The sequence below is a fragment of the Varanus komodoensis genome, unplaced genomic scaffold, assembly GCF_004798865.1.
Source record: "Varanus komodoensis strain SLA01 unplaced genomic scaffold, ASM479886v1 scaffold74, whole genome shotgun sequence".
Lineage (NCBI taxonomy): Eukaryota > Metazoa > Chordata > Lepidosauria > Squamata > Varanidae > Varanus > Varanus komodoensis.
In genome coordinates, this window is record NW_025336401.1 from 236,480 (window position 1) to 248,217 (window position 11,738).

Consider the following 11,738-nt stretch of genomic DNA (forward strand, 5'->3'; position numbering starts at 1 on the left):
CTTCTCAGCTCAGCCCTCTCCCTCCCCAGCAGGAGCCAAGGGGCCAGGGCTGAGAACAAGCCAGGGAGGGCTGCGCTCGTGAGCCACCCCCCCCCCCCCAGCCCTGGGCAGCCCCTTGCCCCTCCTTGGTCCAAGACGGCTTCTTTCCCCCCCTTCCCCTTTTTTTGACTTGGGGGGGTTTTATAAATTTTGGCGGGGCGCTTTAGAAAAAAAGGGGGGGGGGGGGGGGTAAAGGGCACTTGGCAGTTATTGGAAATCATCTGTCAATAATTAATCTAGGAGGCTTCCTCCCTCCCACTCGGTCAGTCAAATAACCTCTTCTCCCCCTCATGCCAGCCTACATAAGGACCAGCCGCAAGGGCCCGAGACAGCCAAGGACGCAGGAGGAGAGCGAGACGCTCCTTGTGAGAGAGACAGGTGTCCCGGCTAGGAGGGGGGCCACTGGCCAGGGCGCAGGTGGGAGAGAGCCCCCAGGGAGGAACATGGCCTCGCTCGGCCTGCAGCTCGTCGGCTACCTGCTGGGCTTGCTGGGCTTGCTGGGGACGCTGGTGGCTACGCTGCTGCCCAGGTGGAGGACCAGCTCCTACGTCGGCTCCAGCATCATCACGGCAGTCGGCTTCTCCAAGGGCCTCTGGATGGAGTGTGCCTCCTACAGCACCGGCATCACCCAGTGCGACATTTACAGCTCCCTGCTCAACCTGCCAGCTGACCTGCAAGCCGCCCAAGGGCTGATGTCCGCCTCTGTCGCCGTCTCCCTGCTGGCCGCCGCCGTCTCCGTGGTGGGTATGCGGTGCACCGTCTTCTCGCAGGGCTCCGCCGCCAAGGACAGGCTGGCCGTGCTGGGAGGGGCGGCCTTTGTCCTGGGCGGGCTGCTGTGCTTTGTCCCCGTGGCCTGGAACATCCACGTGGTGCTCCGGGACTTCTACAACCCCGTTGTCCTGGACAGCATGAAGTTTGAACTTGGGGAGGCCTTGTACCTGGGCCTTCTCTCCGCCCTGCTCTCCCTCACCGGGGGCTGCATCCTCTGCACCTCCTGCCCACCCCGGGACCCCCAGGCGGCCTACTACAGCCCTTATCAGGCCCGAGCTGTGGGGAGAAAGGGGGCCCCATCAGCAGCGGCGGCACCTGCCGCCTCTCTGAAGGCCAAGAGTGAGTTCAGCGCCTACAACCTGACCGGCTACGTGTGAGCCCTGCTGGGCTGCCAGAGCGGGCAAGGGAGGTCTGGCTCGCCGGCTACGTGCAGCAGGCAGGCAGGCAGCAGCGCCGTTCCCCAGCCACGCACTCCTGGATCCTTTCCTCGGCCAGCTCCTCAAGCCCCCGTTTCTCCCCCACCTCCAGATAATGCCTCCCGGGCACCACTTGCCGGGCATCTGCCTGGCAACAGCTTCTTCCTGGACCGCTGAGCCACATCCCTCTGACAAATGTGTCCCCCCTCTGGAAGGATGCGCCAAGGCACTTGCCGCCACCTCGTCGTGTGGGTCTGTGGGGGGGGGGCGTGTTTCCTGCCACAACACACAAGACACTGAACACTGAACTTGATGGAGGCCAGCAGGATGCTGCGAAGAGCTGAGCCGAGCCGAGCAGAGCTGGCAGGGCAGAGCTGTGCCTATATGGGGACCCAGTCAAAAAGTGCCAGTCACTGCCAGACTGATCGGGCAACAGAAAACCAGCACCGGGGGGGGGGGGAGGCAGGACCGGGCAGGGCAGGACCTCCTTAACAGTCCCTCGCAGCGCCTGGCAGATGATGCCCAGTCAGGCACCCTCCAGCTGCTGCCAGCCTGTTGGGCCGCGTCCTCCCGGCTTCTCCCAGGGAGAGGAGCCCAGGCAGATGCCCGCCCACCCACCTGGTGCCCAGCAGGCTCCTGGCTTTGAAGAGCAGCACTCGGGGGAGCCAGGCGTGGGCATGCGCTGGCCCTGGCGGATGGAAGCACTCCAAAGAGGGCGCCTGGTGGGGACAGGCAGCCCAGGTGCTCTGCGGAGGTACAAAGAGGCCGCCTCAGGCAAGCGTGCTTGCCGTGGGCTTCAAAGGGGCCCCGAGGGCTGTTGGCCTGGCAGCGCCAGCCTGGAGGGGCGGACAAACCGGAGGGGGCCAAATCTGGGAACTCCGCGGCCTTGCTCAGTGGTGTGAGCCGAGCACAGAACTGGACGCGCTGCCTGCGCCGGCAGGACAGGAGCAGAGCTGCCACAACAGGCGCTTGGAGGCCTGGGGGCGGAAATGCCAGGATGAGGCCAGGCAGTCGGCCGGGTGGGGGACCTGTTCTGCGACCACGACATTTCCTGCCCCCAGTCAAGCAGCCAGCTCTTCACATGGGAGGGTGCAGTGGCATGAAGTCCTGGAGTGGCCACACGTTTCCCCTGAAAGAGGACAGTCCTTTATTTGGAGGGCTGTCCAGTCCCAGTTGGCTTTCAAAATAAATAACCTTTGGGAAGAGGAGCAGGGTGGGTTCTGTCTGTGGCTGCCCCCTGGCCATGGCTCCTGGGCATGCTGGTCACAGGATCACAGGGCTCTGTGCTGCGAGGGATGAACCGTGTTCCCATTTAGATGATAATTCCTAAAATTGCATCAATAGTTATAAAGCAGCCTCTGCACATTAACTGCCAGCCAGTGTCCTCTCTTTCGCATGCTCTGTCAGTGGCCACTTGAACCTTACCTGAAAGTCCTGTTGCCTCTTGTGTATTTACCCCCCACAGGAAATGATTTTGAGTGAACTTCAGCTGGGGCAGGGCAGGCTGAGAGTACAAGCTTTCTAAGGTTTCTCAGCTGTGGAGGAGAGCGGCTTAGCTAGTTGGCAGCTGAGAGGGAGAGGAGAGGGAGAGCAGCTTGGCGCAGGGAAAACGGCCGTTTGAATGGAACTCCTTGGTGCTTAATCTGGGAGTTCACCTCCCCAAAAGAAGGGAGGAGGAGGAAGCTGAGCCGACTGCTTAGGCCTCTGCAGGAGTCCCTCCTTGCAGATCTGCCCAGACAAGGAACTAGATGGCTTTCTGAGCGCTGGGGCTGAACTGGGATTCCCTAAGAAAGCAAACTGGGGCAAGGCACAAAACGGGTAGGGGAAACTACCCTCCCGGGCCTCAGCCTCGCAAGCCAGTTCTACGCTCAGCCATCCAGAGGCTGGGTTGGCGGTCAGCACTGGAGACCCCCGTGCCACCCAGGCGGTCCCGCTTTTCCTTCTGGTTCGCCTGGCTTGGCTCGAGTACCTCGGCGGGCACTCTCACCATCCATCCATCTCCAGCAGGTGCCGCGGCCATGCGAGGCCTTCGCCAGCAACCACGGCACAGGGGCACACGGCATCTTAAATGCCAGACCAATGTATTGTGGCAGAACCTTTCGTGGGCTACAGTCCACACCACCAGCCTCGTAAAGTAGCACCCAGAGCTGCAGGGCCAGGGGAGACCTGGCTCCAGACCCCGCCGCCAATCGCTGACCTCAGCCCGACCTACTTGGCAGGGTTCTTTTGCAGACACGACAAAGAAAGCACGGCAAGCGGCCTTGGGTTCCTTGCAACCGGGAAGAACGGGTGTGGCGGACACGCTGCTGGCAGTGGGGTCAGGGGAGTGGAGGAAAGGCAGGAAGCAAGACGGCACAAATGACGGCCCGGTGCCCGAGTCCAGCTGCGGCACAGCAGGGACGGCACTGAAACGCTGCCGTTTGCTAAGCTGTTAACAGACCAGGCTGAGACGAAGACACGTCAAGAGTGTTGACAATTAAAACATGCTTGGGATTTGGATGATCCATCTGAATTCGTCAGACTGATGCACAGAGGCATTGGTGATGGTGATGGTGATGTCCATCTTTCCAAAGAGGGATTATCAAGTGAAAGAAGAATCGGAGATGAAGCCAATCCAAGTCAAAACATTACTAGAGTGCACCTGGTGCCCGGGAGATGCTTCACCCATGGAGTCTGGTGTGATTTAAGTAGCCCCAGTCCTGCCTCGCCCATGGATGGGGTCGGGGAAAGGCATGGCACACATCTGCTGGCAGAACAAATCGAGCCCAGCTGAGCGAAGGGGAGGCCCGGTGCCGGAAGGGAGGCTGTGGTCAGGGAAGGGCACGGCTTGTGGCCCCAGAGGCAGAGGGCTGGGGGGGGGGCGCCCAGGGAGGGAGGGGCAGCTGCAGGAGCAGTGAAATTGACCTCCACCGGCCGCAGAGGTCAGGCACCTTGCCCGGGGCCACCGCCCGGAGCCCCAGGGCTATGTGGGGCAGCCAGCCAGCGGCCATGGCCACCGATTCCTCTGACTGTGAGCAAGAGCAGCTCCCGCTGCGGAGCCCCCGCCCAGCCCCCCTGAACACCGCCTGGGCGATGCAGGCCCCACGCGCTGTGGGAGGCAGCCCTGGCAGCCCTCTGGGGCACAGGCAGGCAGGGGCCAGCAGCAATCTGAGGCACAGCTGCCAGGCGTGCGAGGCCTGGGGAAGGAGGAGCGGCCCACGGCAATGCAGCGGGCCCCACGCCCCAGGAGCAGCAGTGGCTCCCAACCAGAGCCAGCGATCCTGGGTGGAAGCTCAGGGGCACGGGCAGCCGCAGGGGCCACGGGTCAGGCCAGGCGCATCACACCAGCGGCAGGTGCCCGGCCCGAAGGGCAGTGCCGTCCTAACGGTGGCCTTGGCAAGTGTGGCGCGTCAGGGCCGGAAGGCGGCGCAGCCCAACCTGGGCTTCAGCCAAGGGCCCACCAGAGTGTTGGCCAGAGCTGGGCCGGCCCTGCCCGATGTGGCACTGAGAGGGGGCAAAGCTTGGGAGCTGGCAAAGTGCCCCCCGGTGGCGAGCTCTGTGTGCTGCATGGCATGTGCGCAGGGAGGGCCTGGGCCGTGCAGCCTTGGTGCCACGGGAGCGTCCCAGGGAGGGCCTCTGCCCCAGGATGGCTTGTGCCGGGCGCACCCCCCATTCATGCCGGGGGGGCTGGCAGGGCAGGGCGACAAAGCCAGCTTGCCGCTTGGCACAGTGCCGTCCGTTTGCCCGTCGGATGCCTGCGTGACGTGGGGCTCACAGAGCACCCCAATGAGCGGAACCTCCCTGACAACGCCAGCAGCAGGCAGGGCTGCTGGAGAACGGGGGAAGCCACGGTGCGGCACCGTGCGGAGCCCCTTCCAGACATGCACCGCTCACGCGGGCCTGGCTGCAGCCCTTGATGGCTCTGGGGCAGCAGGAGAGCGGGCGCTGCCAGCATCTGGGGCGACGTCGCTGCCGCAAGGGGGCAGGAAGGGACAACCGGCAAGCAAGCTGCTTCCCCAGGAAAAGCAGCCCTGGCAACCTGAGGGCAGACCTGCTCCTGCCCACTTTGCGCAAAGGGCCGGGCTGGGCCGGGCCGGGCCAGCGGCGGGGGGGGGGGGGAGGAACCACTCTCAGCTCCCCTGGCCCTCCGCTGCCCTCCCCCGCGGGTTCAGTGGGGGACAGCAAAGCCATCAGCGGGAACTGTAATTAAAGCAGGCGGGCGGGCAATCCCTTAATCAGCACACGCGCTGCTCCCTCTCAGAGGCTAAGCGAAAGTTTGCCGGCTGAAGTTAAAAAAGGAAAGTGGAGGAAGGCAGGCCTGGCCAGCTCTGCTTAATCAGATTGGTGGCCCAGCTCCTCTCGCTGCCTCCCCACCGCCGGAAGCCGCTGCTGCAGGAGCAGCGACAGCCCAAGCAGGGCGCAGTCCAGCACCACCAGTCGGACCCGCTGGGGGTTGCAAGGCTCCGGCAGGCAGCACTCATCCTCGGGGCCGGGCCATCCCTGCCCCAGACCCTTTGGGGAGACCCACGGCCCCACTTGGCAGGCAGAGATCTTCAGCAAGGAAGCGGTGCCTGGTCTGAGGCCGAGAGGGGAGGCTGCTCCTCCAGCAAGCAGCAGGCGGCACTTCCTTCGGGGGGACGAACGGGATCCCGGCCCCTCGGCCTGTCCCGGTAGCGACTCTGGCCGTGCCGCCACAGGGGGCCTGGCTGACACTGGCTACTAAGGCCACCAGTGGCTCCAAACAGCCTCCACCTGCCCCCAGGAGCGAGCGGGCCGCTCCCCTCTCCCCAGAGGCAGCTGGAGAACTGCGCCCTAGCAGGCCACCACAGCCCGAGGACGCGGGTTGGCCACTTTGCTAGTGGCCAGCTGCTTCCCATGGCGCATCTCGGGGCCCCTAGGGTGGCGCCGAAGCTCCACACGCCCCTGCCTGGCATCCCCCGTGGCAACCCCGGGTAGCTTGCAAAGGCCTGCCTGAGAGGGGCCGTCGGAAGGGGCTCGGTGGCCCATGAAGAACGCAGCTGTAGCTTTGGCAGTGGCAAAACAACTCATGAGAAGCCCCTCAAACTGCTCCAAGCCACCTAGAGGGGAACATTTTATTCTCGCCACGCAGAACCAGCCCCATTGCAAAGGAAGGTTTCAGCTGTGGCCACGCCAGGAACCCAGCAAACCACCCTTCCCATATCACGCTGTGCAAGCCCTGGTGCAGGGGCCCCAAGCCTCTGCCCAGTTTCACCCTGAACCAGCAGGAGAGTTTATCTGCCCAAACCCTTGAGCCTCACCTAGGAAGAGGCAAAATGAAAAATCTGTGGAGTGAAAAAGCGCAGAAAAGCACCCTCCCAGCCAGTTTCCCTGTTTGGTTCCCTCCTATGCAGTGAAGGTGTCCTGAAAGCAGCCTCAGTCCAGTCCATGTTGACATTTCCCGCATATTCCACTCAAAACGGACCCCCTGAGCTAGAGCCCTGTGCCCCGGGGGAGGCGCCCCAGCTGCAGGCAACAGGACGAAAAGGGCTCCGTGGACATCCATCAGGCACCGTGAAACGGCTCCTCTGGAGTGAGAAGAGTCTGTGGCAGGAGGGCCGGGCTGGCGGCACGAGGCACTGCCCAGAGGAGGGGCAGGTGCGGCAGCTCCCCCTGCACAGGGGTCTGGACGGGCTGCCTCCAAAGCAGGACTGGGGCGTTAGCGCCGCAAAGGGGAACTGCCCGTATCTGCAGCAAGGAAATGTGGGGTCTTTGGGAAAGACACTGACTCAAGACACTGACAGAGCCTCTGCTTGATGAACAAACTGCTCTCAAGGGGAGCGGGGTGACCAGCCGGGCAGGCCAGGGCCGCAGGGCCCCTTCTGCAGCCGCCCACGGCACAAGCAGGATGAGCAGCCCTGGGCCTCCACAGGAGGGGGCGCCCTGGGCTGTCCCCAGCCTCCTCTCGTGGAAGGGCTGAAACAGCCTTCCCAGCAGGGGCCGTTCCCCCTCCCGGGGGTCTGCCTCACAAAGCCACCCTGTGGCTCTCTCTGACCCGAACTCGCAGCCTGCCACTCTGCGCCCGGCTCCCACCAGCCAGGGGGCGCCCGCTGAACCGCGCCTGCTGCTACGGGCCGGCTGCTCCCTGGAGTGCAGTGGAGATCACAGAAGCAGGGCAGGGTCTGCTTCAGCACCGCCAGCCGGCTGCTTGCTCCTCCCGAACTCGATCACAAGAGGTTTCCCCATCAGGAGGAACCCGTTTGCCAGTTCCAGGGCCGCCCGAGCCGTTGCGATACCTGGAAGCAAGCAGAGAAGGGGCCTCAGCCCGGGGCTTGGCCGCGGGAGGGCAGGGCGAAGGAGCCCGGGAGACACGCCTGGGCCCTTCACACTCCAGCCCTGCCCGCAGCAGGAGCGGCCAGTGGGGCCAGGGCTTGGCCATCGGGGACCCTCGGGTGGCCACTCACTGGGGAACGTCAGGAAGGCTTGGCCCCGCATGCGCCCACTCAGCAAGCGGAAGCGGATCTGCGGGCCACCGCACTCCTGGAACCTGGCAAACAAGGAGAGCAGGTCTCGCACCGTCACGTGGCAGCTGAGGTTCTTCAGGTACAGCACCTAACGCACACCAGAGAACACAACGGTCGCCAGGGCCCTCCGTGGGAAGTTGCACCACCAGCCCACTCCCTGACGGTCTGTGCCCCGCAGCCCTCTGTGGCCTCCCCGAGCCGGGTGGCAACAGAGAGAGACGTGGGAAGGAGAGGCCTCACTCTGCCCAAGAGGAGCAGACCTGGTCACCTGGGCTTGGAGGGCCGGCCCATGGCCGCCCAACCCAGGACAGCAGCAGCCCCTCGGCCTTGCGGCGGCGAGTCACCCCACCCGGCACCTCCTTGCAAGCCCCACCGAGAGGAAGGAACGGTCACGCTGGTCTTGCTGCCCTGGAGGCACGTGCAGCAACGGCTCCCAGGGGACTGCAGCCCTTGGGAACCCCCCCAGCCGCTTATCCGCACGCACGCGCCCCGCTCGCGGGACTCCTCCCAGCGGGGTGGCTGCGCCTGCCGCACAGCGCATGAGGTGCAGCAGAAAGGCAGCTCCACGGGCCTGGAGGAAGCCGGCCCACCTCGCGCATCAGCACTCCCAAGACAGTCCAAGAGAGGCGAGGGAGTCACCTGACTTGGCTCTCCGGGGCTGTAGGAGGAAAACCTGGGGATCCTGCGGATTTCCTCCTCCGAGAGGCGGTTCTTGCAGATCTCCTCTTCTGGGACAAATTCCACAGGCTCTGTCACCATCACAGGCCCCAAGGCGGGCGGCTGGGCTGGGTTCTGAGCTGCCGGCGAGCTGCTCCCGCCCCCCCGGGTGGAGGGGCAAAAGCCATGGTCGTGTGGATGGCGGGACTCCGGCATCTCTTGGCTCAGCAGGTCTTGGTACACAGTCTCCAGCTGAGCCACTGGGCCCGTCTCGTGGGCAGTGCTCAGCCTGGTCTCATCTGGGTCACAAAGGAAGCAGAGGGCCCCACTGCAGGTAAGGCGGACCACGCACAAGCCTCCCTTAGCGTCCTCTGGGCCCTGCAGACAATCCCAGGACAACCCTAGGACTCAAGCAGGTCACCTACCCCGGTGATAAAGCATCCTGAGGAAGGAGTGGCGATCTGTGCCCTGGAAGAGTGCATTCTCTATCTCCATTTCACGACGGCTCAGCTGCTTGCTGCCCGCAAAACGCTGCGGCAAGGCAAGGATGCGCTGGCGCTCGGCAATCTTCTCCCGTATGACCTGGATCCTGTCTTGAGTCGCTTCGGGGGCTGCGCCAAGGCCCGAGCTCTGGAGAGAAGCCATGGGAACAGGCCAGCTGCCCACCTGCTGCTGGCATACCCCAGCAAGAGGGGCTATAACCAGAAGCCGCACTCCCTCCCCTCCAGGTGTGCCCTCCAGCTGAAGTTGCACCTGATCAGTTCTTGCTAGAACAGGCACAGACAACACGGAGTCTCCCATAGCCCGGTTTGCTGCCCCCGCTACCTCCTGTTATTGTTCCCCACAGTGGCAGCAGCAAAATTTGTGCCCGGTTTTCAGAGGAGCACAATTGCCTGTGGCAGAGCTGTCTTTCCAGAAGCACAATCCTGCTTGCGAGGACTCCAGGCACCTCAGTCACCTCCAGCATTGTAGCTTCCCCTCGGCTTTCACGCCTCCAGTTCCCTGCATCTTTGGCAGTTACAGGAAGGGTTGGCTCCAGGCCCCCAGTGCCCAGAAATTGCCCACCCCGATCAGTGCCATCCCTCCTCCTCCTCCTTCTTGGGACTGAAGCACATACAATCACCACCATGGACTGGAAAAGCTCTGGGGCCACGTGAAGCTGCACCGCAACCATTTCTACTAAGCTGGCCCAGAGGACAAGCTTTGGGGCTGAGGGGCCCTTCCGGGGCTGCTTGGGCATGCTTCTAGTCCTTGGGCACCAAACTCCAGGTGGGGTCTTGCCCTGGACCAGGTTGTCCAAGCTTCAGGGCTGAGGCTCCAAAAACTGAACTGGAGGCGCCCACCTCACAGGACAGCCTGTAACAGTATTTCTGTGACCAGAATCCCTGCAAGTCCCCAGAATTTGGAGACAACACTCCCACAAGGCCCCCCATCCAGGTCAGCTCCACAGGAACCTTCCTGGTCTGCCATCTCCCCTACACTGCCCTCCATCTCCCCGGCAGCATTTGTTCTTCCAGGCACTTCACACAGCAAGCTCTGCCTGCAGCTGCAATTCACACAGCTCCCCCAGTCAGGCCCCCAGTGAGTTCGGTGGACCTGCCCGCTGGACCTGGCAGCCTCCCGCAGACTCACCTTCTCTGGCATGGCACGGCTCCTCCAGAGGTGGATCTCGGCGTCTGTGAGGCCCAGATCCCGGAGGGCAGCCATCTCCTTGCTGCTCTCCTGCAGCGCCTGGAACTGAGGCAAGCTGCGAGCACCAGCAGCCTCTTCCCCAAAGGGCTTGTACACGGTGGCAGGGGCAAAGCAGCGGCGCTTGGACACACATCTAAACGCAAGGCAAAGCGGCATCAGAACAGAGAACGGAAGCAAGGATCCGGGCAGGAGAACCTCAGCACACGAAGAGGCTCCTGTGCCGAACACCAGAGAGCCATCGCTGCCAGCCAGAGTCAGTCCTGGGCTGGGCAGACTGGGGCCGCCTCAGAGCAAAGCAGTCTCATCCCAGGTCACCAGAGATAGGTGCGAAGAATGCTTCCAGGTGGCTTTCACTGTAGGGACCCCCAAGATGGCTGAGCGCTGGCACGGTGCCTCGGAGCATTCCCAGCCTCTCAGCTTCAGCACCTCCCACTGCTTTACACAAGGGATCACGGAGCGCCAAGAAGGGAAGTGGGGCCGCCCCACCAGCCTAGCTGGAGCACCGTGCAATTTCCCTCTTCCAGCCCCCACGCTTCCTCCTTGCATGCCATGTCTCTTGGGATGCTAAGCCTAGCGGGGGCTGTAAGCGGCTTGGGGAGCCTCTCTGGCTGAAAGGCAAAACAGGAGGCGCAGTCACCAGCACTCACTGCTCAATGGAGACGGATGTGTCAAGCTGATGGTGCAGGAGGCTCTTGAGCTGCCTCTCCCCTTCGGTCTCCAGATCCTCCAGGAGCAGATCATCTGCGCTGAGGCTGCTGCTGACCCTGCAAAGAGCACAAGGGGGAAGGAGGCTGCAGCGGCAGAGCACCTGGAAATGGTCCCCAGGTCCTGGGGGACACCTGCTAGGGTGCTGGTGGGAGTCCTGGGATGCAGGAGAGCAAGGTGGTCTTTCAGCCTGAACCGGGGGGAGCTGCACCTCCTCAGGAATCAAGGCGACCTGTCCTTTTTACACCCACCTTGAAGCCCCCTCCCTGCAGTCTTAACTGCCACCTGTACCTGGAGTGGCTGGCCCACAGTGGCCCCCCAGCTGCGCCATACACTGAGCCCATCTGCCCTGCGACTTGAAAAGGAAATCCCTTCCGCGTCCTCTGGCACTCACGCCACGGCCCCTAAGGACGCAGTCCTATGCAAGTTTAGACATCAGGCCAGCACGAGGTGCCCGACATCCCCCCCGTAGCTGGCTAGGAGTGCCGTAGACCCGCCTGCCTGTCTGGCGTTGCCTGGACTGCTCCTTTGCTTTCGGGACATGCAGGCATTTCTGGGGCAAAAACGTGAGGCTGAAACATGCTTGGAACAGGCAGGGCCACACGCACGACGGCTGGGATGCCGCTGCAGGACGCGCCGGCCGGCCAGCCAGGTGTGCGCCCGGCGGGCCCCGGGAAGCGAGCTCTCGAGCGAGCCCCGCGAATCGCGGCGCCCGAGGCGGGCGGGGCGGAAGGCTCGGGCGGCGACCCGCGCGAGGCCGGCCTCCCCCGCAGCCGCCAGCCGCGCGGGCAGGGTCGCGACGGGCCAAGTGCGCCCGACTCCTCCCCGCGCGCGGCCTGGCCGCCACCGTGCCCAGGGGCTTCCGAAGCGATGCGGGGTCCGCGGTCCCTGACCGGCCCCGCTCCGGCGACTAGCGGGGCAACCTCGCCGCCGCGACCGACTCACCTTCTCATGGCCGTCGCTGCCGCCCCGCCAGACTACACTTCCCTGCACGCTC

The 11,738-nt window shown here is 63.9% G+C and overlaps 2 protein-coding genes across 3 annotated transcripts; one reads left to right on the forward strand and one right to left on the reverse strand.

The window, feature by feature from the left end:
* Nucleotides 1-385: 385 nt before the first annotated feature.
* Nucleotides 386-1,199, forward strand: CLDN2 (claudin 2). The gene has a single exon (XM_044452677.1). The coding sequence runs from the start codon at nt 483-485 to the stop codon at nt 1,185-1,187; it is 705 nt and encodes a 234-aa protein (XP_044308612.1). The 5' UTR covers nt 386-482; the 3' UTR covers nt 1,188-1,199.
* A 5,051-nt stretch (nt 1,200-6,250) lies between these two features.
* On the reverse strand, nt 6,251-11,729 carry RBM41 (RNA binding motif protein 41). Of its 2 annotated transcripts, none has more exons than XM_044452666.1 (7): nt 11,687-11,729; nt 10,684-10,800; nt 9,977-10,169; nt 8,770-8,974; nt 8,327-8,643; nt 7,628-7,775; nt 6,251-7,459 (listed from the first exon to the last, which is right to left on the reverse strand). In XM_044452666.1, the coding sequence occupies exons 1-7, from the start codon at nt 11,692-11,694 to the stop codon at nt 7,326-7,328; spliced, it is 1,122 nt and encodes a 373-aa protein (XP_044308601.1). In that variant the 5' UTR covers nt 11,695-11,729; the 3' UTR covers nt 6,251-7,325. The 2 variants fall into 2 exon arrangements, with proteins under 2 accessions (XP_044308601.1, XP_044308600.1); XM_044452665.1 differs by lacking the exon at nt 11,687-11,729 and adding an exon at nt 11,033-11,322.
* Between the last annotated feature and the right edge of the window lie 9 nt (nt 11,730-11,738).

Excerpts from the sequence above, each read along its gene's own strand:
- CLDN2 (XM_044452677.1), top strand. The coding sequence starts at position 483 with ATGGCCTCGCTCGGCCTGCAGCTCGTCGGCTACCTGCTGGGCTTGCTG.
- RBM41 (XM_044452665.1), bottom strand. The coding sequence starts at position 11,085 with ATGGGCTCAGTGTATGGCGCAGCTGGGGGGCCACTGTGGGCCAGCCAC. Across the intron at positions 8,975-9,976 it reads GCCGTGCCATGCCAGAGAAG|AGCTCGGGCCTTGGCGCAGC; the intron begins GTGAGTCTGCGG and ends GCTTCTCTCCAG. Across the intron at positions 7,460-7,627 it reads AGCCTTCCTGACGTTCCCCA|GTATCGCAACGGCTCGGGCG; the intron begins GTGAGTGGCCAC and ends GCTTGCTTCCAG.